The sequence below is a fragment of the Dendrobates tinctorius genome, unplaced genomic scaffold (genome assembly GCF_039654945.1).
Source record: "Dendrobates tinctorius isolate UK_male_01 unplaced genomic scaffold, ASM3965494v1 ptg000064l, whole genome shotgun sequence".
NCBI classification, from domain to species: domain Eukaryota; kingdom Metazoa; phylum Chordata; class Amphibia; order Anura; family Dendrobatidae; genus Dendrobates; species Dendrobates tinctorius.
The window spans coordinates 441540-467018 of record NW_027361732.1 but is presented as its reverse complement, the minus strand read 5'-3'; the positions used below and the strand labels follow the sequence as shown (position 1 = coordinate 467018).

At 42.7% G+C, this 25479-nt stretch overlaps 1 protein-coding gene across 15 annotated transcripts in view; it reads left to right on the top strand.

Annotated features, from left to right (window-relative positions):
- PRPF40B (pre-mRNA processing factor 40 homolog B) overlaps positions 1–25479 on the top strand; it is a 143452-nt gene that overhangs the window by 93906 nt on the left and 24067 nt on the right. For all 15 annotated transcript variants that reach the window (XR_012233072.1, XR_012233071.1, XR_012233073.1 and 12 more), the window contains 9 exons: positions 1864–1972; positions 4384–4534; positions 4672–4805; positions 5064–5178; positions 12901–12992; positions 13528–13644; positions 13728–13865; positions 16574–16669; positions 17785–17943. Coding sequence is in view for 12 of the 15 variants with exons in the window: in XM_073580213.1 (XP_073436314.1) it covers positions 1864–1972; positions 4384–4534; positions 4672–4805; positions 5064–5178; positions 12901–12992; positions 13528–13644; positions 13728–13865; positions 16574–16669; positions 17785–17943 (1111 nt within the window). In the remaining 3 variants the exon portion in view is untranslated. The remainder of the gene's footprint in view (positions 1–1863; positions 1973–4383; positions 4535–4671; positions 4806–5063; positions 5179–12900; positions 12993–13527; positions 13645–13727; positions 13866–16573; positions 16670–17784; positions 17944–25479) is intronic.

Below are 25479 nucleotides of genomic sequence, written 5' to 3'. Positions count from 1 at the left end.
TAGCAGAATAGCCGCTAATTAAATTGCCGGCTTCTATCAAATCCTTCCCCAACCCAACATGAAATGACACATGGTTTACATTCAGTAAAGCATTTAATTTCATGTTTTTTTATATGTCCTTGACTAATAATTAGATGCGGGTTTGTGTGCAAAATTTGGGAGTTGTAGTTGTTATTTAAAGGGGTTAATTTGTTGTTAAAAAATGTGTGGGCTTCTCATTGCCCAGTAGCGGTGGCGAATGGGTTAATTTAACAAAGGGTTAATGTCACCTTACAATCGAATGGCGGCTATTCTGCTATGAAGAACTCTGTGAAATATGAATATATATATATGTTTTGTCACAATGACATGTATATATATATACACTCACTGGCCACTTTATTAGGTACACCATGCTAGTAACGGGTTGGACCCCCTTTTGCCTTCAGAACTGCCTCAATTCTTCGTGGCAGAGATTCAACAAGGTGCTGGAAGCATTCCTCAGAGATTTTGGACCATATTGACATGATGGCATCACACAGTTGGCGCAGATTTGTCGGCTGCACATCCCTGATGCGAATCTCCCGTTCCACCACATCCCAAAGATGCTCTATTGGATTGAGATCTGGTGACTGAGGAGGCCATTTGAGTACAGTGAACTCATTGTCATGTTCAAGAAACCAATCTGAGATGATTCGAGCTTTATGACATGGCGCATTATCCTGCTGAAAGTAGCCATCAGATGCCTGTTCTTAGCTGGGAGGAGTGGTACCCAGTGTGGTCTTCTGCTGCTGTAGCCCATCTGCCTCAAAGTTCGACGCACTGTGCGTTCAGAGATGCTCTTCTGCCTACCTTGGTTGTAACGGGTGGCAATTTGAGTCACTGTTGCCTTTCTATCAGCTCGAACCAGTCTGCCCATTCTCCCCTGACCTCAACAAGGCATTTCCGGCCACAGAACTGCCGCTCACTGGATTTTTTTTCTTTTTCGGACCATTCTCTGTAAACCCTAGAGATGGTTGTGCGTGAAAATCCCAGTAGATCAGCAGTTTCTGAAATACTCAGACCAGCCCTTCTGGCACCAACAATCATGCCACGTTCAAAGGCACTCAAATCACCTTTCTTCCCCATACTGATGCTCGGTTTGAACTGCAGGAGATTGTCTTGACCATGTCTACATGCCTAAATGCACTGAGTTGCCGCCATGTGATTGGCTGATTAGAAATTAAGTCTTAACACACAGTTGGACAGGTGTACCTAATAAAGTGGCCAGTGAGTGTATATATATATATATATGTATTCTATGTGTCTATATCTATTCTTTCGTTTCTTTATTAAACCTGTCAGTGTGAGTTTACTGTATAGCGCACTGAATTGCCGGCTTTTCTAAAAGACACCGGGTGCGTATTTCTCGCAAGTCACATATGTGTTCCGTGTGTAATCCGTATTTTTTGCGCACCCATAGACTTGCATTGGCGTATTACGGGCGTAGTACGCTGACAATCGCAGCATGCTGCGATTGGCACGGACCGTAGAATACGCCCGAGAAATATACGGCTGGTGCGAGGGACCCCATAGAGAATCATTTGTCCGTGTGTAATGCGTGCTTTTAGCGCCTCTCACTCGTCCGTATTCCTCGCTAGTGTGACCCCGGCCTTAGGGCGGTGTATTTGACGAGGTAATCACATGTAGTGGATATTTGGGCTCAGGTGTTTCAGCGGTGCAGGATTTTCTCCTCTACAGTATTGATCCCAGAGAAAAGTAATGCTTACAAGTATTAGGATTCAGGTGCTAATTAATTATTGCAGCAGCCATATTAGTGAAGTTCTTTTTGTCTTTCTAGTTTCATTAGTGAAACCTCATCAGATACTATATCTGTTTTTATAGGAAAGCCGAGCAAATGTTTGGAGAACAAGAAGTGTGGTCAGTAGTTCCAGAAAGAGATCGCAAAGAAATTTATGATGATGTTCTCTTCTTTCTTGCAAGAAAAGAAAAGGTAACAAGTAATACAACACATGCCTTGTACATAAAAAATGCAACCACAATATTTTTTCATCGCAGTTTTCAAATTTTAGTAATTTTAGTATTACAAATGAATAGGCAGCTATGTATTTTATACTCCCACCAAGTCTTATAGTCCCACATGATATTTAATGCCTCAAACAATACAATGGTTTCCTGCTTAGGCCTCATTCAGACGTGTGGCTTTCACTTGTTCTAATAATGAATTGAGTCAGAATGTCTTTGTAGTTTTTCTTCTTTGCATGGGTCTCCCCATCTCAGTCATTTGAATAAATAAATGTCTGATAATTGGCAGTCCAGCCTCTAGGACCCATAACTACACTTCTTAACATTGGCATTGCAACACAAAAAAGGACACGGTGTGTAATTATGGGAACCAAAGTATGGATAGGCATGTTACCAATATGCAAATAATGAAAGAATGGAAACAAAATTTTCAAAACATCCTGTTTAATTAATATTGAATATGAGTGTCACATTCAGAAATATCCACACTTATTAGGTTATTAATGGTTGTCTGAGGTTGGAAGCATGTTACTGGAGCTACTGTGAACAGTCTGTGTGGTATTAACATGCTACTATGGCCTGCAGCGTCTCTGGACTTTTATCCCATCAAGCACATCTGGGATATCATAAGTCAGCATTTGCAAAGGGAGCTGCCAGCAGCTGATAATTTGTTTGCACAAGTACATTCTGCGTGGCAAAGCGTTACACAGACAGCCATTAATAACCCCATTGATAGCATGCCAAGGAGTGTAATTGTGTGTTTTTACTTATGGCGCTCATGCTTGATACTGAATAAATCAGGATGTTTTGAAAACTTTTTCCACATTTTCATCATGTGCATATCAGTAACATATCTGTTGATCTTGTGATTTCCATAATTCCACTTTTCCTTTTTGGTGTTACAGTTTCAATGTTGGGTAGTGATTTGTAGATGGTAATCAACGCTCTCAATTAATTTCTGGGGAAAAAAATTGCTCCATGCGGCGCTTAGTTTTCTCCAGAAGTGGGACTGGGACCCGCATCCTTCAGAAGTTCATGGCAGATCCTGTGGGCATACCATAAATGTCCCAGATTGCATTACCTCCTTTGTGAGATATACCCGATGGACTATGCAGAATCATATCAGTGTTTTTATTTAGTTTGTCCTATTTGTAAGATGGCTGTCGGACACATAGTTGATGGAAGGTATGTATCACGGAGGTGGTTGTCCTCTGTGATGTAAACCTGTAGTAATGCTCTAGTACTCGTAGTATTAAGACCCTTGTAAAGGCCCGTCACACAGCGATATCGCTAGTGAGATCGCTGATTTTGTGACGCCACAGCGATCTCGCCAGCGACATCGCTGTGTGTGACACACATCAGCGACCGGCCCCCCTGCCGGGTATCGTGCAGGAGTGTCCTGGGCAATTTTTTGATTGTTGGTCTCCCGCTGGCCAGCACGCATCTCTGCGTGTGATAGCGAGAGGCGAAGCACGCTGGTATCCTAGGTAAACAGCGGGTAACTAAGCCATGCGGCTCTTAGATACCCGCTGTTTACCCTGGAAACCAGCGTCCACCCTGGTATCCAAGGTAAACAGCGGTTAACTAAGCCGCGCGTCTCTTAGTTACCCGCTGTTTACCTTGGATACCAGCTTGCTCGCTGGTCCTGATCGCTGGTGAGTCTATGTGACAGCTCACCAGCGATCAGGTAACTATGTCCCAGCGATCCCATCCACGGATCGTTGGAGGGATCGCTGGGACATTGAAGCGTGTAACGAGGCCCTTAGAGCATCTGGGCCAGGTTTACAGGCAGCCTGAGAGATAAGCAGGTCTGGCTGCCCACATACCCCACCCCTGGGTGTGGTTCACAAGGTAAAATGGGGCTTGTTTGTTTCACGCATGATCTGGGTGTGGAGGTAAGAAGGCCTCCTGTGTGATGTCTCCAGACTGAGCCGGTATACTGGATGATAACCAGCCTGAGTGTCCTGGACTTTCTCTTAATTGGCATTCTTGGAACTGTTTATTTTGTTGCACTAAAAGGCCATTTATTTTTTCTTTGCTTGTGGCATAGTTTATGAACTACTAATAAACCAGCCTGGACATTTAAACTGAAATGGTTACTGTAATACCTCTCACCGCACTCAAGTGAGTAGCATTACCACATAGTACAGAAAATTGTCTACATCATTTACAGACCAAGTTCTGTGCTGCTCATATCTGAATGCTTAATTTGAACCTGATGCTATTTAAACTACTTATACAATCCTATATGGGATTGTATTATATAGCTCCTATAAAACTCATACGTCCAGTATAGATTTCAGTATAAGACTGTAAAAGTAGTTTAAATTGAGTTTTATAGGTGGCTTACTCTCCTTAACTTATTTTATATCCTTCTAGGAACAAGCAAAGCAGCTGAGGAAACGCAATGTCCAAGCCCTGAAAAATATCTTGGATAATATGAGCAATGTTAGCTTCCAGACAACCTGGTCAGAGGCCCAGCAGTATTTAATGGATAACCCAATGTTTGCTGAGGATGAAGAGCTGCAGAGTGAGTATATAGCACAAGTGGTAAATCTATGGGAGAACAAAGGCTTCAGTAGTGGTTGGTTCAATACTTCATGCTACGTTAGTCATTCTCCTGTAAATGCTAGGTGCTGTAGTCACCTGATATTGATGATTTTCTAGATATGGATAAAGAAGATGCACTCATTTGCTTTGAGGAGCACATCCGAGCTCTGGAAAAAGATGAAACAGAAGAAAAAGAAAAAAGTAGGCTCCGGGAAAGGCGCCAGCAGCGTAAAAATCGTGAATCTTTTCAGGTACACCCTAAACAGACCTTAACCCTACAAATGGTATTCAGTATGTTTCGGTTTAATGCCACATGACTTCTCCAATTTATGTTCTTGTCTATTAAAAAAAATAGTGTGTGATGCCGCCATTGGTAAAGGATTCTTGTTTTATGGTTTAATATTTTTTCCATCTTTTTGCTTTATGCAAATTTATCATTGTTTTTCTTTTTCTTTATGCAGCTGTAATACAATTCTAAAACACTATTCTACTGTGTGTTCTTCTCACAGGTTTTTCTCGATGAGCTGCATGAAACCGGACAGTTACACTCCATGTCCACTTGGATGGAGCTGTACCCGTCAGTAAGCACAGACACTCGCTTTGCTAACATGCTAGGACAGACAGGTGATTCTCTTTACTCTTGTATTCTGCTTTTAAGAAGAGGGTGATCTCACAAAGTGACTATTAATTAGAGGGAACATGTACCAGAAGTTAGCTCACAACTATGAGGACTTACATCTTGCACCGACATCTGCCTGTATACATAGACTTTTCAATCCAAAATTTAGAAAAAATCTAGCAATGCAATGTAGAGATTATCCCATGAGACTTAATGTTTATACCATCTTTGATAAAATAAGTTATCAAAAAATACAATTACCATGACTTGGCCTACATGTTTTAGCAGGATATGCCTTACTCGTAGCCTACAGCTGTTGGGATTACCTATTCTTTGCTCGATTTTTTCTTTTTTTAAATCAGATATTGATTATTTGATTTTATAAACAATTACATACATTATACATTCTAGTACAAACACAATAAACTTAATAAACAAGTTTAACCCTTTAAGTTTATATAGTCCTATGCCTGCCAAGGTATTCTTTGCCAAACAAAGTAATCAATTTTGTCCAAATGAAGATTTTCCCAAAGACTGGTGACACGTTATTAAATACAGGGATTATACCAAAACTAATATTGGTTGTATGTTCACTAACAACATGCTTATGAACAGAAAATAATTGGTGTCACTGTCTATATGTCCTCAACATACAATATTTAAAAAGCCGAAATAGCCAACCGGTTATTCTGAACAGTTATTCTGAGTAGGTCCAGAGATGCCACCCCAGGGGTGACCAGCCAATGTTCCCATATACCGTATATACTTGTGTATAAGCCTACCCCCCTAATTTTGCCACAAAAAACTGGGAAAACTTATTGACTCGTGTATAAGCTTAGGGTGGAAAATGCAGCAGCTACATTTCAAAAATGAAAATAGATAGCAATAAAAGTAAAATTAATTGAGACATCAGTAGGTTAAATGTTTTTGAATATCCATATTGAATCAGGAGCCCCATATAATGCTCCATACAGTTCATGATGGCCCCATAAGATGCGACATACCAAATACACCCCATATACTGCTGCACAAAGGTTAATGATGGCCCCATAAGATGCTCCATAGAATAGGCCCCCATATGTTGCCCCATAGAATATGCCCCCATATGTTGCCCCATAGAATATGCCCCCATATGCTGCTCCGTAGAATATGCCCCTATATGCTTCTCCCATAGGCCGCTGCAAAAAAAAAAAAGCCATACTCGCCTTGCCAGGTGCCGGTGTCGCCCCTCACTCAGGACCCTGCACCTGAGATATTCACCTGTCCTGGGTCCATCGCTGCTCACCGCTGTCTGCTGCATCCTGTGTCAGTGACTGTTCAGCCAGCAGAGAGCGCAGCACACACTAACCACATCATCACGCCCTCTGCTGGCTACCTGCCATAGAACAGACTGACATAAATTGAAAAATATTATATGCAAGGAAGAGGTAAAAAAGAAACCACAGCCGTCCTCTTGTGTCAGGATCATACAGTTCTCAGGGGCACCTGTTCCGTAGGTCTTTTTTGTTATTGTCCAGCGACACCAAAACATCATGAGGGGTCACAAAGATATGTATCTCTCCTTTTGAAGCTACTCGGAGTTTAGTGGGGTAAAGCATGGAGTAGGGCACTTGATTATCTCTGTCTTTTTTTAATATCAAAAATCTTTGCTCACTTTTTTATATTTCTGCAGAAAAGTCCAGGTAAATGGAAATTTTACATCCATTAATAGAGAGATCTTTAAGTTCCCTGGGTTTATTTAGAATAGCGTCTCTGTCACGGTAATGTAGTATGCGGATAATGACTGGACATGGGGAGCACCTGGTTCGCGGGGTCTGCTGGGCATTGCAAAAATTTGACGAGAGCGCTTCCTTTCTTATGGTATTATATAGCCACTTTTCAAAAAAAATCCAACAGGATCCTTTCCTTCCACTTTTTAGGGGACCCCCACCAGCCTTGTATTATTTCTGCACATCCTGTTTTCTAGATCGCCTGTTTTAGCCAACAGTAGGGAAATGTTCTGCACAGTTTTCATCTTTAATGATCTGATGCATTTTATCCTCCATGCATCCAACCCTCTCCTCCAGCTCCTCCACTTTTTTACTGTATGGAGGTCCTGTTTAATACAGTGAATATCTTCCTTCATGCTGTCCATTTGTTCACTAATCGTTGCTAGGGTAGTGTTAGACAAGGAAACTGCTTCAAATACATCTGTCATAGTTGGTTCAGGGACATCATCCAGTGAGGGAGCACATAGAACAGACTTGCTCCCTTTGGTCTGCAGGGGAGATCTTTCCTCACATGATGTGAGCATCTGCACCATGTTCCCACACCAGAATAAGTAATTGAAAACATTTTTGGCACTCAACTTTTGCGATATGTGAAGGATTTTATTTGCAGTCACAAGTATCAGACGTTTCGGCTATGACAATAAGCCATCATCAGTACACAAGACTGCTCATGTTCAAAGAATCATTGAATATTTGAATGAAGCACCACTCATAAGAAAAATATGGGCCAAAATGTCCACAAAAGATCTGGAGATCTGGGCAGAAAATTAGAAGAATGGACGTCAGTATAATATCCTCAGTATATGTGTATTATAAAGTGGAATCCCTTGAAAGGTCAATCTCACACATGGGATTAATATATTTATATCAGCTATTGGAAGGTGACAGCTTTGGTACATGAGCAGTCTTGTGTACTAATGAAGGCTTATTGTCATAGCCGAAACGTCTAATACTTATGACTGCAAATAAAATCCTTCACATATCGCAAAAGTTGAGTGCCAAAAATTTTTTCAATTACTTATTCTGGTGTGGGAACCTTCTTTTTGTGCACCTACTCAGTAGTGCCACGATATATTTGAAATTGCACCATGTTCCCATCTTGTAACTCTTTTTCCATCCCTAATTGCTGCTCAGTGCTATTGTGAGCATCCTCCAAGCCTGATTGTGCCTCAAGCTGCAGGGGAGTCACAGAGACTCTTGCCGACGTTCTGGTCTTGCAGCAGCATCTGCTGCTCTGTCTTTGGCTGGAGTACCTTGTGTAGGAGCCATTTTGGAGTCTTCATCTTCCCTCGGCTGGGTCTCTTTCTCTCCCACTTTCCTGCTGCGTGTCATGATATATCTCCTCAGCGACGTCCCTGGAGCACAGACCGCAGTTAGAGGAGACACACTGGTCAGTTCTGGGCTGCAAGAGTGAGTCTAAAGGAGCTGTGTAAAACACTTCTTCACATGATGTCCAATCATCGCCCCCTTGCTCAACTTTTTCTAATCTAGGGGTTATTTAGAGGCAGATGAATAGTGATTTTGGAGTTCCTATGCAACACATGTAATTGGAAGTAAAATTATCAAAAGAATAAGCAACGTGAATTGATCCATAGTCAGTCAATTTCAAGTTCTCTTGATATCATGTGGGGACAATTAAGGGTCCCCTACACATTAGACTAAAGTCAGCCAAACCCATCTCTTTCGCCACAATTGTGCAACAGTCTTAGGTCACATTCACACACTCAGTATTTGGTCAGTATTTTACACCTGTATTTATAAGCCAAAACCAGGAGTGGAACAATCAGAGGAAAAGTATAATAGAAACACGTCACCACTTCTGGATTTATCACCCACTCCTGGTTTTGGCTTACAAATGCTGAGGTAAAAAACGCACCAAATACTGAATGCGTACGTGTGGCCTTATGTGTATGTGGACCGCCCGACTTTACCCTAGCGACTCAGGGGAGATGAAGGATAGGCAGTTTGAATTTTAACGTCCCACCCTTTCTGTGGTGGTGGCTTTCTCCACTCTCCCCTTTTGAAAACACATAAACTTTTAGTTTAGCCAAATAATCCTGTGCATTGGGGACATTAGCTATTTAATGTGTATAGGGATACTAAGTTAGGTTCCCTGGATTTCGAAAGAGTGGTGAGACTAAAATGATCAAGCCTACTACCATATATACTCGCCTATAAGGCGAGATTTTCAGGCGCCTCGGCTTATACGCGAGTCATATACTGGGGGTCAGCGGGGGAGGGGGAGCACGGGTGTCAGAGATCATACTCACCCCCTCCTGGCACACGGTCTCTGCATCCCCCCTGCTTCTTTCATGGTCTCGGCATCTGTGTTCAGCAGTCACATGGTACCGCCCATTAAAGTCATGAATATGTGCATATTCATGACTTTAATGAGCGGTACCACGTGACCGCTGAAGCCTGGAAGAGCTGCCGCCAAGACCATGGAAGAAGCAGGGGGGCTGCAGAGACCATGCATCAGGAGGGGGTGAGTATGACGGGGGAGGATGGGGAGCAGTGCAATATTCACCTGTGCCCGTTCCACCGCCGAGCGCCGCTCTGTCCTCCGCGTCCTCTGACTGTGACGTTCATGTCAAAGGGCGCGATGACCTAGTCAGTGCGCGCCCTCTGCTGAATGTCACTGCAGAGACAGAGCGGCACACAGCGATGGAACGGGGACAAGTCAATATTGCCAGTGCCAGGGGTCTGAGCCAGCGGCGACACTGGCACCTGGCCCACATAGTGCACCAGTATCCCCGCCTGCTCAGGTCACCGGCACCTGGCCCCCAGCAACGAGAGGTGAGTATGTAATTTTTTTAAAATATTTTAATAGCAGCAACGGCAGCAGCATATAGGCTGTATTTATCTATGGAGCATCTTCTTGGGCCACCATTAACCCTTGTGCAGCAGCATATGGGGGGTATTTATCTATGGAGCATCTTCTTGGGCCACCATTAACCCTTGTGCAGCAATATATGATAGTATTTATCTATGGAGCATCTTCTTGGGCCACCATTAACCCTTGTGCAGCAATATATGGGGGGTATTTATCTATGGAGCATCTTCTTGGGCCACCATTAACCCTTGTGCAGCACCACCCTTGGCTTATACTCGAGTCAATAATTTTTCCCAGGTTTTTGTTGCAAAATTAGGGGTCTCAGCTTATACTCTGGTCGGCTTATACACGAGTATATACGGTAATTATGAGTTTATTACAAAGTATCAAGTATGAGGAACACACGCAGAAATACACACTCTTACATCTCTTGGCATGCCATCATTGAATTTATTAATGGTTGTTTACGTAATATTCTTCCACTCTGGATGTACTTGGACACGCAGATCACCAAGTTCCCTTTGCATTTTCTGACTAATGATTAGAATTGAGCGAATTTGTTTGGATTTGGTTGCTGAATCTGAATTTGACATATTCATGTCATATTCAAACCCTATTTGTGCCGAATGTATGTTTGATGATCAGTTCCGAACATATTCGGTAAAATATTTGGTAATTTCTACTTCCATTGACTCTAATGACGTTTGGCTGTGCTCGATGAATGTTGCTAAAACAATATTCTGTCATGATCCCAGTGCAGGTTTTTGAGCTGCACACCGGGGGTTAATGTCTGGAGCTCTGTGCAGGTTTTGACCTGCACACTTGGGGTTAATGATTGTGGCCTCTTTCTGGTTCTGGGAGGGCTTCTTAAACCCCTGGGAAGCTTCAATCCCTGCCAGTTATACTTTTGCCTTTGGCCTAGTGTGCTGACCCCTGTGTGCCTGTTTGTCGTTATAGCTTGTTTATATGGTTCTGACTCGGCTCTGTTTCCCGTTGTGAGTTTGCCTGTTGATTTTGTACTGCGTTATTATCTGTGTATGACTCATTGCCTGTGACCTGACTACTCTCTGCTCGCCCCTCTTGTACCTTGCAGCTTTCTCTGTGTGTGACTCATTGTATATGTACTGACTATTCTCCCTGTCTATGCCCCTTGGTAACTTTGTCTTGCAGTTACCCTGCTAGGAATTCTCTTGCAGCTCCTAGCTCTGTGGAGTTTAGGCCACGCCTCTAGCAGTCACGTGCTTCAGGTCCTGCGGCTCTGAAGTACGCATCTACTCGGTTGCTGTCCGCTCCACAGGTATCTGAGCACAGTTCACTTTACTCAGGACACGCGCACTGGCTCAGTGAGCAAGTTCAGTGCGGTGTTCCTGACATATTCGATGCCGATTGTATTCAGAACCGAATCCCAACAAATTCTTTCAACTCTACTAATGATGCCCCAGATGTGCTTGATGGGAGACAAGTTTGGGTACACTTCAGGGCATAGTATCTTGTTTAGACGACACAATCTGGTCACAGTAGCACAAGCAACATACGCTTGGCGTTGTATTGTTCAAAAACTTTTTCTGGGACACTTTCATGTTCCCTCTTGAATTTCATTGCTCACATAGTCTCCAGATACCAGTGCTTCCAAGACAAAACTGAAGAAGTCTGAAGAGAATGAACTTCCATTTCAGCATCCATTGCCGTGTATCTGGACATCTGGCTTGTAGCTCAAGCCTTCTGATAGTTAGTGTAGACACTGTTTGATGCCATAGACTTATAATGCAATGTCTAATTTCACCTGAAGTACTGAATAGATCACTATGCGCCATTATTCGTATCTGACTAGACCAAGGCAACACTATAAAAAGGTCTTCATGGGAGAATGTAACATCTGTCCTTCTCCTGGGATTATTTGTGGGGTGGCATAATGCACCATAGTCAGACTCCTGTAGTCATCATTCCAGGTACACTAACAGCTTTGTGTTACAATAATTTGGTCATGGAACCAATAGTATGGTCATTTCTCCAACGTGTCCAAGGAGCTGTGTTTCGACATGACTGCGCCATGCCGCATGTGTGCTGCTGTGAGCTTCCTGCGTGGCATAAATATGATGCCATGCTCGCAACCTTTCTAGACTTTTCTCCAATTGAGGCCATTATTGTTTGGAAAAGCTGCCAGCGGTGGATCTTGATGATTTTCATTCCCAAGTGCATTCTGCATAGCATAACATTCCTCAGACAACTATTAATAACCTTGGTGATAAAAGCCAATGTTTGTAAGCACATGTATTTTTGGAGGTAGTGCTCACACTTAATACTGAATAAGTAGAGATTCTGAAAATTTTGTTTCCATTTTTTCAGCATTTGTATATCATTAAGGGTAGCTTCACATTTGCGTTTAAGGCCACAGCGGATGGCCGCCGCTGAGCCCTGCCCCCTGCCGCGCCTCCTCCGGTAGCTCCACCTACGGGCACATGATGCTGCATGCGTCTTACGTCCCTTATCTTTAGCACTGGGGACGCAGGCCGTGCGCAGGTATGCGTTTAGCAACGCATGTGTCCTTTTGACGCTGCGCCGACCAGCGCCAAACGCAACCTGTTGCAATTTGGTGCGGTCGGTGCAGCGTCAAAAGGATGCATGCGCCGCAAAAGGCATACCTGTGCACGGCCTGTGTCCCCAGTGCTAAAGATAGGGGACGCAGGACGCATGCAGCGTCATGCGCCCGTAGGCGGAGCTACCGGAGGAGGCGCGGCAGGGTGCAGGGCTCAGCGGCGGCCGTGCGCAGGCCGTCGCTGCGGCCTTAAACGCAAATGTGAAACTACCCTAACATGTCTACTGATCGAACGATTCTTTTATAATTGCACTTTTCCTTTTGGTGTTGCAAAGTCTATGTTGGGCAGTGTGTTTTGGGAAAAATTATATATTTATCTTGACCAGTAAGTATTTACTTTATTTTTTTTGTACGAAGCATAAGCAGTAAGTGTGACCAATGAAAATGAGCGTGATGAACAATCATTTGCGCTCTTATCCAAGATGATCATTTTTTTTATGCCATAAACATTACAAGTATTAGACAAATTGTTAATGAGAATCATTATTTTATTAAGCAATCTAAAAATGTTCTTCATCCATTGTTTCAGGTTCCACTCCTCTTGATCTGTTTAAGTTTTATGTGGAGGACCTGAAAGCTCGATTCCATGATGAGAAAAAGATAATAAAAGATGTTCTGAAAGTGAGTATGGCAAATTAGCTACATTGCTTAATCATAAGGTTACTAAAGTATGGCCACAATAAAAAAAAAATATCTGAGCCAACCTTGAAACGGTTACAAAATATTGACTTACTACTTTTTTGCCATAAGAAATAATTGTGATTGTGTTGTTGCAGCATTATACTCTTACTGACGGATGGTGCAGACAAGACATTAAAGTCCCATTTTAACTTTGCTGTGATTTAAAGATCTGAACTGGTGACAGTGAATCCCTAATTAGAAAAATGGAATTTATTCCACCATAATAAAAAATGAATCTGAATTAAACACTAGCAATGATAACATGTGTAATTATTTTCTCTTAAATTAATGAGTTAATTTATTTTTATCAATTCATAAAAACCATAATGTGACAAATAGACTAGTTTCACCTGAAGTGTTGACTCTTCTAAAAATCATATGTTGCCACTTAGATCACACACTTCTTGAGTATGTTAGTACATGTGTAGACAGAATCACTACGTCTATGTCATTGTTTGATTTTCCTCTCAAACAGGATCGTAACTTCAGTGTTGAGGTGAACACTACCTTTGAAAACTTTGCACACATTATCAGTTTCGACAAGCGAGCGGCAACGCTTGATGCAGGAAACATCAAGCTGACATTTAATAGTGTAAGTGTGGGACAGAATAAGCTGAAAGGACAAGATGGAAAGACCTCCACTTTGCTTATTAAACTGTCCATTATTTTATCTAGCTGCTGGAGAAAGCGGAGGCTCGGGAACGTGAGCGAGGAAAAGAGGAAGCGCGCAAGTTTAGAAGGAAGGAAGCTGCATTTAAAAGCATGTTGAAGCAGGCGGCTCCTCCTTTAGAATTAGACAGCAGCTGGGATGATGTAAGAAATCAATGAATGGATGCTGACACAGATTTAATATATGTTCAGAATTGAGCTATTAATTTATTGATGTTATTTTTTTGTTATCAGCGAGTGTTACTATAATTTAGCGGCTTTCATTATAGAAGTAGAGTGGATATACAGTTGAGTCAGCAAAAATTGGGACAGTGACCAAATCTTCATGACTTGGGCTCTGCATGTCACTATTTAATATTTAAAATGAAACAACTGAGATGCAATTGAAGTGTAGACTTTCAGGTTAAATTAAAGGCTACACACCCCTATTAAAATGCCAGGTTTTTGTCATATAAAATAATCATACCAAGTAGAATCATTTAACACCTTTTTCCACTTTCCACTTGCTGTTTCAACTCCTCCACTTTTTTGAGGTAATAAGATAAGATTTGGAAGTGTAGCTGCAGAGATCAATGAGGAGAGCATGGCTTGTTCTTTTCTCCCCTGTATGACACTGCCTGCTTATGATTGGTCAACCTCATGCAGGGGAACAAGTACTCGTCCCAAGAAACAAATCCCTTGTAATACCCAGTTGAACTACAATTATAGCATAAACTTAAGAGGCTAACATCTCAGCGACAGAGAGTTTTTATTTTTTAATTTCTCCTAAGTTTTAATTTTCTTTACAGCCAATATTCTATGATGTGGCCAAATGCACATGTTCAGATTTGTTAGAGATCCTATTTAAAGAAAACTTATTACTAGTATGTGTTTGACTATTTAATTGAAAATGGAAAATACAGCCACATACTAACGACTTTACTAATTAATCCGGATTAAAATTAATTATTGAAATCTGGTCCTAATCTGCCAGTAAAGCAAAGGTCAGGTCCGAACTTCATTCTGTGCATCTTCCCACAACCGACCACAACCGCATTTGCAGTTAGACTGTGAAATCTTGCAGGTTTTCACTATTCTAACAAAGTAAGCACTATTAGGGCATGTTCACACATTCAGTATTTTACCTCAGTATTTGTAAGTCAAAGTCAGGATTGGAACAATCAGAGAAAAGTGTAATAGAAACACGTCACCACTTCGTATTTATCACACACTCCTGGTTTTGGCTTACAAATACTGATGTAAAATACTGACCAAACACTGAATATGTGAACGTGGCCTTAGTGCTGTAAAACAACATTTATCGATACATAACTGTAACATTACTGTTATTGTAACTAGAAAATAGTGAATAACTGAACTCTGATCTGGCAGCCATGTTAGTAGTCTATGGCTGCCTGATGGAAACCCTGCTAACTGCCTTCTGCCTGCTGGAATACCTGACCCTTTTTCTGATTTGTAGGCTCGGCCCCAAACAGAAGAGGGGCTGTCGATGTCAGCAGGTAGGCAGTTTACAATGCTTCTGTCCATTGGCCACAGGCTACTGACAGGGAAGCTGAATTAGGGCCCAAATCATTTTGTTCATCTCTAATTGTAAACATTGACACTCAAATAGAGGCCATACTGGTTGTTGCCTCACCTGTAAATCAGATTATGAGTTATCCAGCAGAAGAAAAGATTGTTATCAGGGCACTCACCACCCCTTGACTTATTGAGGTGAAGCAGTGGTGAGTATCCTGATTGGATCTTATAATATTCATCCTTGAGCACTATGTAATGCATAAGTGGCAAATCTGAAGAGTGTTAATGCATATGGGACCTGTAGTACTCCGGGAAATTAGCAGTGCTATATAAAGGCTACATTCACACGTTGTGTTTTTGCTGTGTTTTTTTTCTGTAGACAAAACTTGCTCTCTTGGCAGTAAAGAAGTTGCTTGCAAAAAGCTGGTTTTGTTGCGTTTTTCAGGATCCCATAGTTCTGCTTTGCTTCCTCCACAGGAGCATGAACAATGCAAGGTGTTAGGTCACCAATGCAACCATAAAATCTTTTTGGAAAAAGGGCAATTCTATGAAATTATTTAGTGGAAAAAGATTTTTATGTCGGAAAAAATAGTGACTATTCTGAACAAAATGTTCACATGAGTTCATGAAAAAGTACACAATTACAAATATAACAGCGGGGGAATTGAATTGGTTGGGAATAGTTTACCTAAGACATTGGCAGAGCATTAAGTTTGTAGGACACCGTTTACTTTCACACTTTGGTCAGCCAATGTTTACTTTACACATCACTAATTTAATTAAAATGTACTAATCCTAACTGCCATTCTCAGGTGAGGAGAACAAGAAATTATGGTTTTAATTTGGGAAAATCCCAAAAATAAAATGGGTTTCACATACTGCTGTACCTGCTTTTTTCACTAAAAATGAAGCAAAGCCTGATACCTGTGTTTTTGCAGCGTTTTTGCACTTACTCATTGCTTTCTAAGGGTGAAAAAACGCTGCAAAAATGCTGAAAGAAAGGGACATGCTGCAGTTTTAAAAAAATGGAAGCAATTTTCTAATTCTGTGAGGAAAAAAGTGTGTGCATATTTCTGAAATCTCATAGCTTTTGCTGGTACTGTAAAACAAAGCTTAAAATTTCCATAAAAAAACCCGCCGCAAAACCGCAACTTGTGAACATAGCCTAAGGAGTTCTTTGGACATGCGTAGGTACATATTATTGGTATTGAAAGGATTCACACAAAAGAAGAACTTGGAATTTATGTCTTTTTTGGTAATCATTGGCTTTTTATTATTTCCCATACCTCATGTTTGTACAATTCTTAAGTGAGATCCTACATATATCTGTGCAGGTACGAGAACGTTTTGTTGGTGATAGTGCTTTTGACCAGATTACAGTGGAATCGGAAAGAATTCGCCTCTTCAAGGAATTTATGCTATCAATTGAGGTTTGACCGTGGCTTACTATGTTCTCATCTTTCTTTTTCTTATTTGAGTTCTGGAATAAATGCATGAATATTGTGAATAATGTACTTACATACCACACTCATACACTCACTCTTTCCTTGCACACAGCCGATAAACATCATTCACCTCCTCAGATTTTTTTATTCCACAGATTTTCAGTATGCGGTGTTAAAATCTGATACCAGGTTGTGCCATCTAAATTGACAGCAGCGTAATGTAGGAACATACACTCGAATTCCAGCAGTGTCACTTTATGATAAAATCAAAGTTTTATCAGCAGGAGATTATCACTAGAGGACTAGTAACCCTACTGCCAGGTAGACCTCTATAGTCATGAGCTCTTTATAACCACATCACCCCCACCATTGATTGGTTGCTGTCTGCCTATGCACAGTGTACACAGAAAACTGCCAATGAGTGGTGTGGGCGGGGTAATACAGAGCTCAGAATTCAGAGAACTGCTAGATTTGCAGCAGAGAAAATAGTGATTTTCTGAAATCTGTAGCAAGAAGCCCAGTAAGTGACACATCACAACCATATAATTGAATACATTACTCCTCACCCTTATTTCTGTTGGTACTTAAATAATAACGGAGAGGCTACATATACATAAGTGAATTTTGGTCCAAGTGCTGCTGTAGAAAGAGCAGACAGCACTAGGACCAAAGTTATTCAGTTGGGCTGTTGAGATGACAAAAACTGCAGATTGCAATAGTGTCTTCTTTATTTCGGGTGAAATTCCCCTTTTCAAGTCAATGGGTGCACACACAAAAAAAAAAAAAAAATTGGATCTCATACAGATTAACCATAGAGCATATAGGCTACATTACCATTATTAACATAGGAATCGGATGATAATATAAATGAGGTGAGAAAATGTGCATGAAATTGTGTATTGGAGAGATCCCCAGCAGTCTGATAGGTCATCAATATCTAAGTCCTGGACAACCCCTTTAAATTAGTTTGTTCCTGGACAACCCCTTTAAATTAGTTTGTGTTTAATATTTGTAGTAAATGTAGCTTGGTTTTCATTAATACATTAAAGGTCTTTTTATATTATTGTATTTAGCATCTTAGAATTTTTTGTTCTTTTCAGAATGAATGCCAGCATCATCATTTCAAGGGCAAGAAACACTCAAAAAAATCGAAAAAGCACCACCGTAAGCGATCACAGTCACCGACCCCTGTGGAGTGGGGAAGGAAGAAGGTTCCAGACATCGCTACATGGGACACTACTACTGGAGCAGTGGAGAAAGTAAATGTATACTGGAGAAATGAATAATGTATTTTAAAAGCCCTTGTCCCTTAGATGTGCTGGGAAAAGTAGACAGCTCCAAGCAGGGCTCATATGTTGAGTATATAGAGCAATATTCAAGTAGAAAAATGTCAGAAAATAAGACCAGGCCCAGTGTGAGCTATTAGCATGAAGTCTTCTGATTAGAGTCTGGAGAATTGATTTTCTCCATAGAGGAGATCTCCATTTACCTCAGTGGACGCCTGTTTCAGTGGGTACAGTGAAAGGTGAGGTCAAGAAGTGGCATAATAAAAAAAAAATAACAAAAAGAAGAAATTAAATTAACCTCTTTACCCCCAAGGGTGGTTTGCACATTCATGACCGGGCCAATTTTTACAATTCTGACCACTGTCCCTTTATGAGGTAATAACTCTGAAACGCTTCCATGGATCCCAGTGATTCTGACAATGTTTTCTCGTGACATATTGTACTTCATGTTAGTGGTAAAATTTCATTGATATAACTTGCGTTTATTTGTGAAAAAAATGGAAATTTGCCGAAAATTTTGAAAATTTCGCAATTTTCCAACTTTGAATTTTTATGCCCTTAAATCACAGAGATATGGCACACAAAAAACTTAATAAATAACATTTCACATATGTTTACTTTACATCAGCAGAATTTTGGAGCCAAATTTTTTTTTCGTTAGGAAGTTATAAGGGTTAAAAGTTGACCAGCGATTTCTCATTTTTGCAACACCATTTTATTTTTACGGACCACATCACATTTGAAGCCACTTTGAGGGGTCTATATGATAGAAAATACCCAAAAGTGACACCATTCTAAAAACTGCACCCCTCAAGGTGCTCAAAACCACATTCAATTTTTTGAATGTTTAAAAAAAATGAACATTTAACTTTTTTTCACAAAAAAATTACTTCAGGTCCAATTTTTTTTATTTTACCAAGGGTAACAGGAGAAATTGGACTGCAAAAGTTATTGTGCAATTTGTCCTGAGTACGCCGATACCTGATATGTGGGGGGGAACCACTGTTTCGGCGCATGGCAGACCTCAGAAGGGAAGGAGTGCCGTTTGACTTTTTCAATGCAAAATTGGCTGGAATTCAGATCGGACGCCATGTCAAGTTTGGAAAGCCCCTGATGTGCCTAAACAGTGGAAACCCCCCACAAGTGACCCCCATTTTGGAAACTAGACCCCCCCCCAAGGAACTTATCTAGATATGTGGTGAGAACTTTGAACCCCCAAGGGCTTCACAGAAGTATAACGTACAGCCGTACAATTAAAAAATCAAATTTTTTCCACAAAAATGATCTTTTCACCCTCAATTTTTATTTTTCCAAGGGTAACAGGACCCCAAAAGTTATTGTGCAATTTGTCCTGAGTACGCTGATACCCCATATGTTGGGGTAAACCACTATTTGGGCGCATGGCAGAGCTCGGAAGGGAAGCAGCGCCATGTGACTTTTATGGCTGGAATTGAGATCGGACGCCATGTCGTGTTTGGAAAGCCCCTGATGTGCCAAAACAGTGGAAAACCCCCACAAATGACACCATTTTGGAAACTAGACCCCCCAAGGAACTTATCTAGATGTGTGGTGAGAACTTTGAACCTCCCAGGGTATAACGTACAGCCGTAAAATTAAAAAAATCACATTTTTTCCACAAAAATGATCTTTTCACCCCCAATTTTTATTTTTCCAAGGGTAACAGGACCCTAAAAGTTATTGTGCAATTTGTCCTGAGTATGCTGATACCCCACATGTGGGGGTAAACCACTATTTGGGCGCATGGCAGAGCTCAGAAGGGAAGCAGCGCCATTTGACTTTTTTGGCTGAAATTGGGATCGGACGCCATGCCGCGTTTGTGCCTAAACAGTGGAAGCCCCCCACAAATTACACCATTTTGGAAACTAGACCCTCAAGGAACTTATCTAGATGTGTGGTGAGCACTTTGAACCCCCAAGAGCTTCACAGAAGTTTATAACGCCCGGGCGTGAAAATAAAAAAATCATATTTTTTCCACAAACATGATCTTTTAGTCCCCAATTTTTATATTTTCCCAAGGGTAACTGTTGTGAGTTCATTTTCCCCTTCACCATTGAGGTCTGATGAACTCCCTCTTCTGGTGAAGGAAGGTAGTGAGGCTGATTACCAAGCACCTGGGCAGGATGATGATGACTGGGTGACGGGAATTACTGACAGGATATAAGGCAGCCGACGCCCTTCTGCCTTGCTGGTGATCTCTCTGAGGGATTCTAGGAGACCAGTCTGATTTCTGCTCCTCAAAAGCTAAGTTTTCTGCTCTACCTTTTGCATTTTTGTTTTGGTTTTGTTTTGCTTTGTTTTCCTTTATTTCTGCCATTCCCTGCTGGGGTGAGCTGAATTCCTTTTTGCTTTGTCTTCAGAAAATACCTGAGTACTGATATAGTCTTTTTAAAGCCTAGCGTCTTCAGGGCTTTTTTCCCTATCAGCTGTTGGCTCTTGTTTTGATAGGGTTTTTGGCGGATTACAGACAGGCAGCTTTTCTTTCCTGTCCTATCTAGTTAGCTTGGGCCCCATCATTTGCTCAGCCTATCTTTCTATCTGTGTGAGTGTTTTTTTCATCTTGCTTCACCGTCATATGTTGGGGGCTGCCTATTGCTTTGGGGTCTGCTCTGGGGCAGTTTAGATTTCCCTTTCTGTCTTTAGGCTATGTAGTTCTTCGGCTGTGATCGAGGGGTCTAGGGCACCGTAGGAACCCCCCACGGCTACTGCTAGTTGTTGTTGATAGGTTCAGGGGTCTGCAATCCGATAGCTGCCAACTTCTCTGGTTTTCTGGACTTAACTAGTATTTCTGTTTTTGCCTCCTACGGTGACTCATTCATAACAGGTAACAGGAGAAATTGGACCCCAAAAGGTGTTGTCCAGTTTGTCCTGAGTACGCTGATACCCCATATGTGGGAGAAAACTACTGTATGGGCACACGTTGGGGCTCGGAAGGGAAGTAGTGACGTTTTGGAATGCAGACTTTGATGGAATGGTCTGCGGGTGTCATGTTGCCTTTGGAGAGCCTCTGATGTGCCTAAACTGTTGAAACCTCCAACAAGTGGCCCCATTTTGGAAACTAGACCCCCTAAGGAACTTATCTAGATGTGTGGTGAGCATGTTGAACCCCCCCAGTGCTTCACAGAAGTTTATAACGTCTGGGCGTGAAAATAAAAAAATTGTATTTCTTTTCCACAAAATGATATTTTTGCCCCCAATTATTTATTTTCCTAAGAGTAACAGAAGAAATTGGACCCCAAAAGTTGTTTTGCAATTTGTCCTGAGTAGGCTGATACCCCATATGTGGGGGTAAAACACTGTTTGGGCGCATGGCAGAGCTTGGAAGGGAAGGAGCACCATTTGACTTTTTCAACTCAGAATTGGCTGGAATTGAGATCAGATGCCATGTTGCGTTTGGAGAGCACCTGATGTGCCCAAGCAGTGGAAACCCCCCAAATCTAACTCCAACCCTAACCCTAATCTCAGCCCTAACCCTAGCCCTAACTCTAACCCTAGCCCTAACCCTAACGGGAAAATGAAAATAAATATTGTTTTAAATTATATTATTTTTCCCTAACTAAGGGGGTGGTAAAGGGGGTTTGATTTACTATTTATGGCGGATTTTTATGTTTGGCAGCTGTCATACGGTAAAAGACGCTTTTTATTGTAAAAATATCACCACATTTTGAAAGCTATAATTTTTCCATATTTTGACCTACCGAGTCATGTGAGGTCTTATTTTTTGTGGGACGAGTTGACGTTTTTATTGGTACCATTTACGGGTACGTGACATTTTTTGAACGCTTTTTATTCCGATTTTTAGGACGCAGAATGAACAAAAAAGAGCATTTCATGACTGTCTTTTGGGGGGTGCGTTTACACCGTTCCGCGTGCGGTAAAATTGATAAGGCGGTTTTATTCTTCGGGTCAGTACAATTACAGCGATACCTCACTTATGTCATTTTTTTTATGTTTTGCTGCTTTTATGCTATGAAAACAATTTTATGTAAAAAATTTTTCTTTTTGCATCGCTTTATTCTGCAAGCTATAACTTTTTTATTTTTTCACTGATGATGATGTATGTAGGCTCAATTTTTGCGGGACAAGATGAAATTTTCAGTAGGTACCATGGTTATTTATATCCGTCTTTTTGTTCGGCAGTATGATAATAAAGCATTATTTTTTGCTTTTGTTTTTTATTTTTATTTTTTAAGGGGTTCTCTAAAGGGGGTAACTAATGGGACAGTTTTATAGGGCAAGTCGTTACGGACGCGGCAATACTAAATATGTGTACTTTTATTGTTTTTTTTATTATTATTTCCATAAAATGAATTTATTAGGAAATGTTTTTTTTTTTTATTTATTTAGCGAATTTTTTTTCTAAATTATTTTTACACTTTTTTTTTTTTTAAGTTTATTACATTGTTCCAGGGGGGACATCACTGTCATGTGTCAGGTTGCTGATCTGACATGTCACACAGCGCTGTGACAGATCAGCGATCTGACAGGCGCTGCACAAGGCTTCCTCATGCTTGCGCTCTGCGGGCAGTGAGGAAGCCGCCTCCCTGAAGGCCTCCGAAGGTCCCCGCTGCCATATTGGATCCGGGGCCCTGCAGGGAAGGAGGCCCCCGCAGCAGCGCTGCACATCTCGCTGCTGCGGGGGTCTCTGGGAAGCACGGAGGGAGCCCCCTCCCTGCCGATGCTTCCCTAAACCCCTGGTACACTACGATTGTGTTTGATCGCAGTGTGCTAGGGATTAACGTGCCGGGGCAGTCCATGACCGCCCCTGACACATAGTGCCGGGTGTCAGCTGTGATAATCAGATGACACCGGCCGCGATCAGCAACGCCAACCCCCCCCCCTGTGAGCGCCGCTGATCGCTATGACGTATTATCCTGTCCATAGGCATAGGGTCCCGGGTCCCGTGGACGGGATAGTACGTCAGATGTCAGGAAGGGGTTAAGGTGTAATGAGATGAAAAAAATTCTAACTTATTGTATTTTGCAGACGCATCCTACTACAAGACACACCCCAGTTGTAAAAATACAACTTGGGAAAAATATATATTTATTACTAAGAAAAGCTTCTCTGATGGTTTATATAAAAAAAAGGGGTTCATTTCAGCGGTTCCAAATAAAGTGTACTGGGGGGTAATGTAGGATGGTATTAGCCAAGCTTATAGCTCCTGTTAATTTCTCCTACGCCTCATTGGGGGACACAGACAGTGGATGTTATGCTGCTTGCCACTAGGAGGACACTTAAGTGAACACAGAAAAAAAGTTAACTCCTCCCCTGCAGTATACACCCTCTCACTGCCTGAGATTTCTCCAGTTCTTGCTTAGTGTCTGTAGGATGCACTTGGGTCTGGCTTCATACCCCACCGTTTTTATTTTCAATTTTGATTTTTCTATAAATTTTTATTTTTTAATTAACGGAGTGAAGGGGGCGACGGTTCCTTTCAACGGCCCGCTCTCCCCCGAACCCACAACAGGCGAGCACGCGGAGTATATCTCCCCGTACACGTTCCTGCGACGATGGGGCATACCTGATTCTTCGGGGCGACGGTTCCTTTACGGTTCCAGTCTCCCCACACGGATACGAGGGTGAGCGCATGGACGCACAAAGAAGTTTTCAGAAGCGCTCTTTGGATGCCCTGAATTAGCCCCAGAGCTCTCCATCCCCCATAGGGAGGATTGATTGAGCAATACCCCTTTAAGAACTCCTCCAGCTCTGATACATCACCCGGGAGGATGAGAGACCTGCAGCTGGAAGGCCCCGGACAGCGCGGCCTGCCTGAGCACTGGAGTGGAGGTATGAGGTCGGGTCCTGGTCCCTGGGAGAAGCGCTGACTTAGCGTCAGCGGCGGCACACTGGCGCCCCGTCGCGCCTCCCCACCCGGCGCTCACCGCGGTTAGGCCAGAAATTTAGTCTCTGGCTTTTAGGCCTACTAGGCCGCAATATGCATAGCGCCGCCCACTGTTAGCGCCGCCGCCCACGTCTTTGGCGCTTCTCGCTCTGTACGAGAGGCGCCCTGCTAGTCTTGAGGGCCATGTCTTTTACCTCAGCCTCATCTGGGACTGCTGCGAGGCGCGCACACTGACAGCACCTGGTGACACTACAGGGCCACCGCTATTCCTCCCGGGGACACAGCACAGGAATGTAGGTAAGCTGCATCTGCCCTCACATTAAAGCTTAACCCCTTCTCTGAACATTCCCTGCAGCTGCAGCCTAGGCTCTGCCTTTAACCCTTTCAGGGGCACTATGTCGCAATCTAAGGAAGCTAAGAGGGCTACTAAGAAGCACACAGCGTTCTTTACCCCTTGTACCACTTGCAAGGCTGCCTTACCCTGTGCCCAGACTAATCCGTTTTGCACGGACTGCGACCCAGCTCGTACTTAAACGCCACCCGCCACCGCTGCGACAGGTCTCCCTGCGTTTAGTCCCCCCTGAGTGGGCTGCGTCCCTGTCACGGTCTGTGGAATCACTGGCCAAGGCTATAGACTCCCTCCGGGAATCCTCTTTAAGTCAGAACGCGTCTTTACCGCTCAAGCAGGGCTCTGGCGATGGCTGGGAACCGTCCACCAGCAGGGGCCGGACTCGTTCAAGGTATGGTTAGGTCTCTAGAAAGCGGACCCATGTCGCGTCCCCTAGTCACGCTTCGGTGGACCCCCATGTTTCGCGTCTTGCTTCTATCCGTTTCTGAGGGCTCTTCAGTCAGAAACCCCTCCGATCGTCAAATTGGCTACCTCGCTCGCTCAGTGTTTGAAGCTTCAGGAGCGGCACTTTTTCCATCTTCCTTCCAAGGTAGCAATCTTCCTCCGGAGGCAACCAGTGTCGCCAGGCAGATAATTCACGCAGGGGACTTTGTAGTGGACACTTCTTTAGATGCCGCCAATTGCGCTGCTCAGGCTGCCGCTAATGCAGTCTCCATTAGAAGAGCCTTATGGCTCCGCGACTGGCGGGCAGACTCCACTTCCAAAAAATCATTGACTTCCCTGCCCTATCAAACTGGTTGCCTATTTGGGCAGAAACTGGACCAGCTCATTTCGGACTCTACCGGGGGGAAAAAGTAAATTCCTTTCCCAACAAAAGGCTGTCCGACCGTTTCGGAATCAACAGCCGACTCGTTTTCGTCCTTTTCGCAACAATTCCAGTTGGTCCTCCTCAACCTTCTCTTCTGGACCAAGTCGGGCCCCGCGTGGAGACAGAGATCACCAGGTCTCATACAGACCTAACCGCTCTTGGAAGCCCAGGCCAAGGGCATCTTCTACACAATGACTTGTGGTATCGGTGGACATCGACAAATTAGGCGGTCGTCTACTTTCATTCAGTCAGACCTGACTCGCGGTCATTCACGACGAGTGGGTCAGGGAGCTGGTGTCCTCCGGATACAAAATAGTATTTGCTTTCCCCCCCTCCAACACGTTTCTTCCGGTCCTCTCCTCCCAAGAAAAAGACAACAGCCTTCCTTCGGGCCGTTCATGTGGTGCAAAGGGACGGAGTCATCATTCC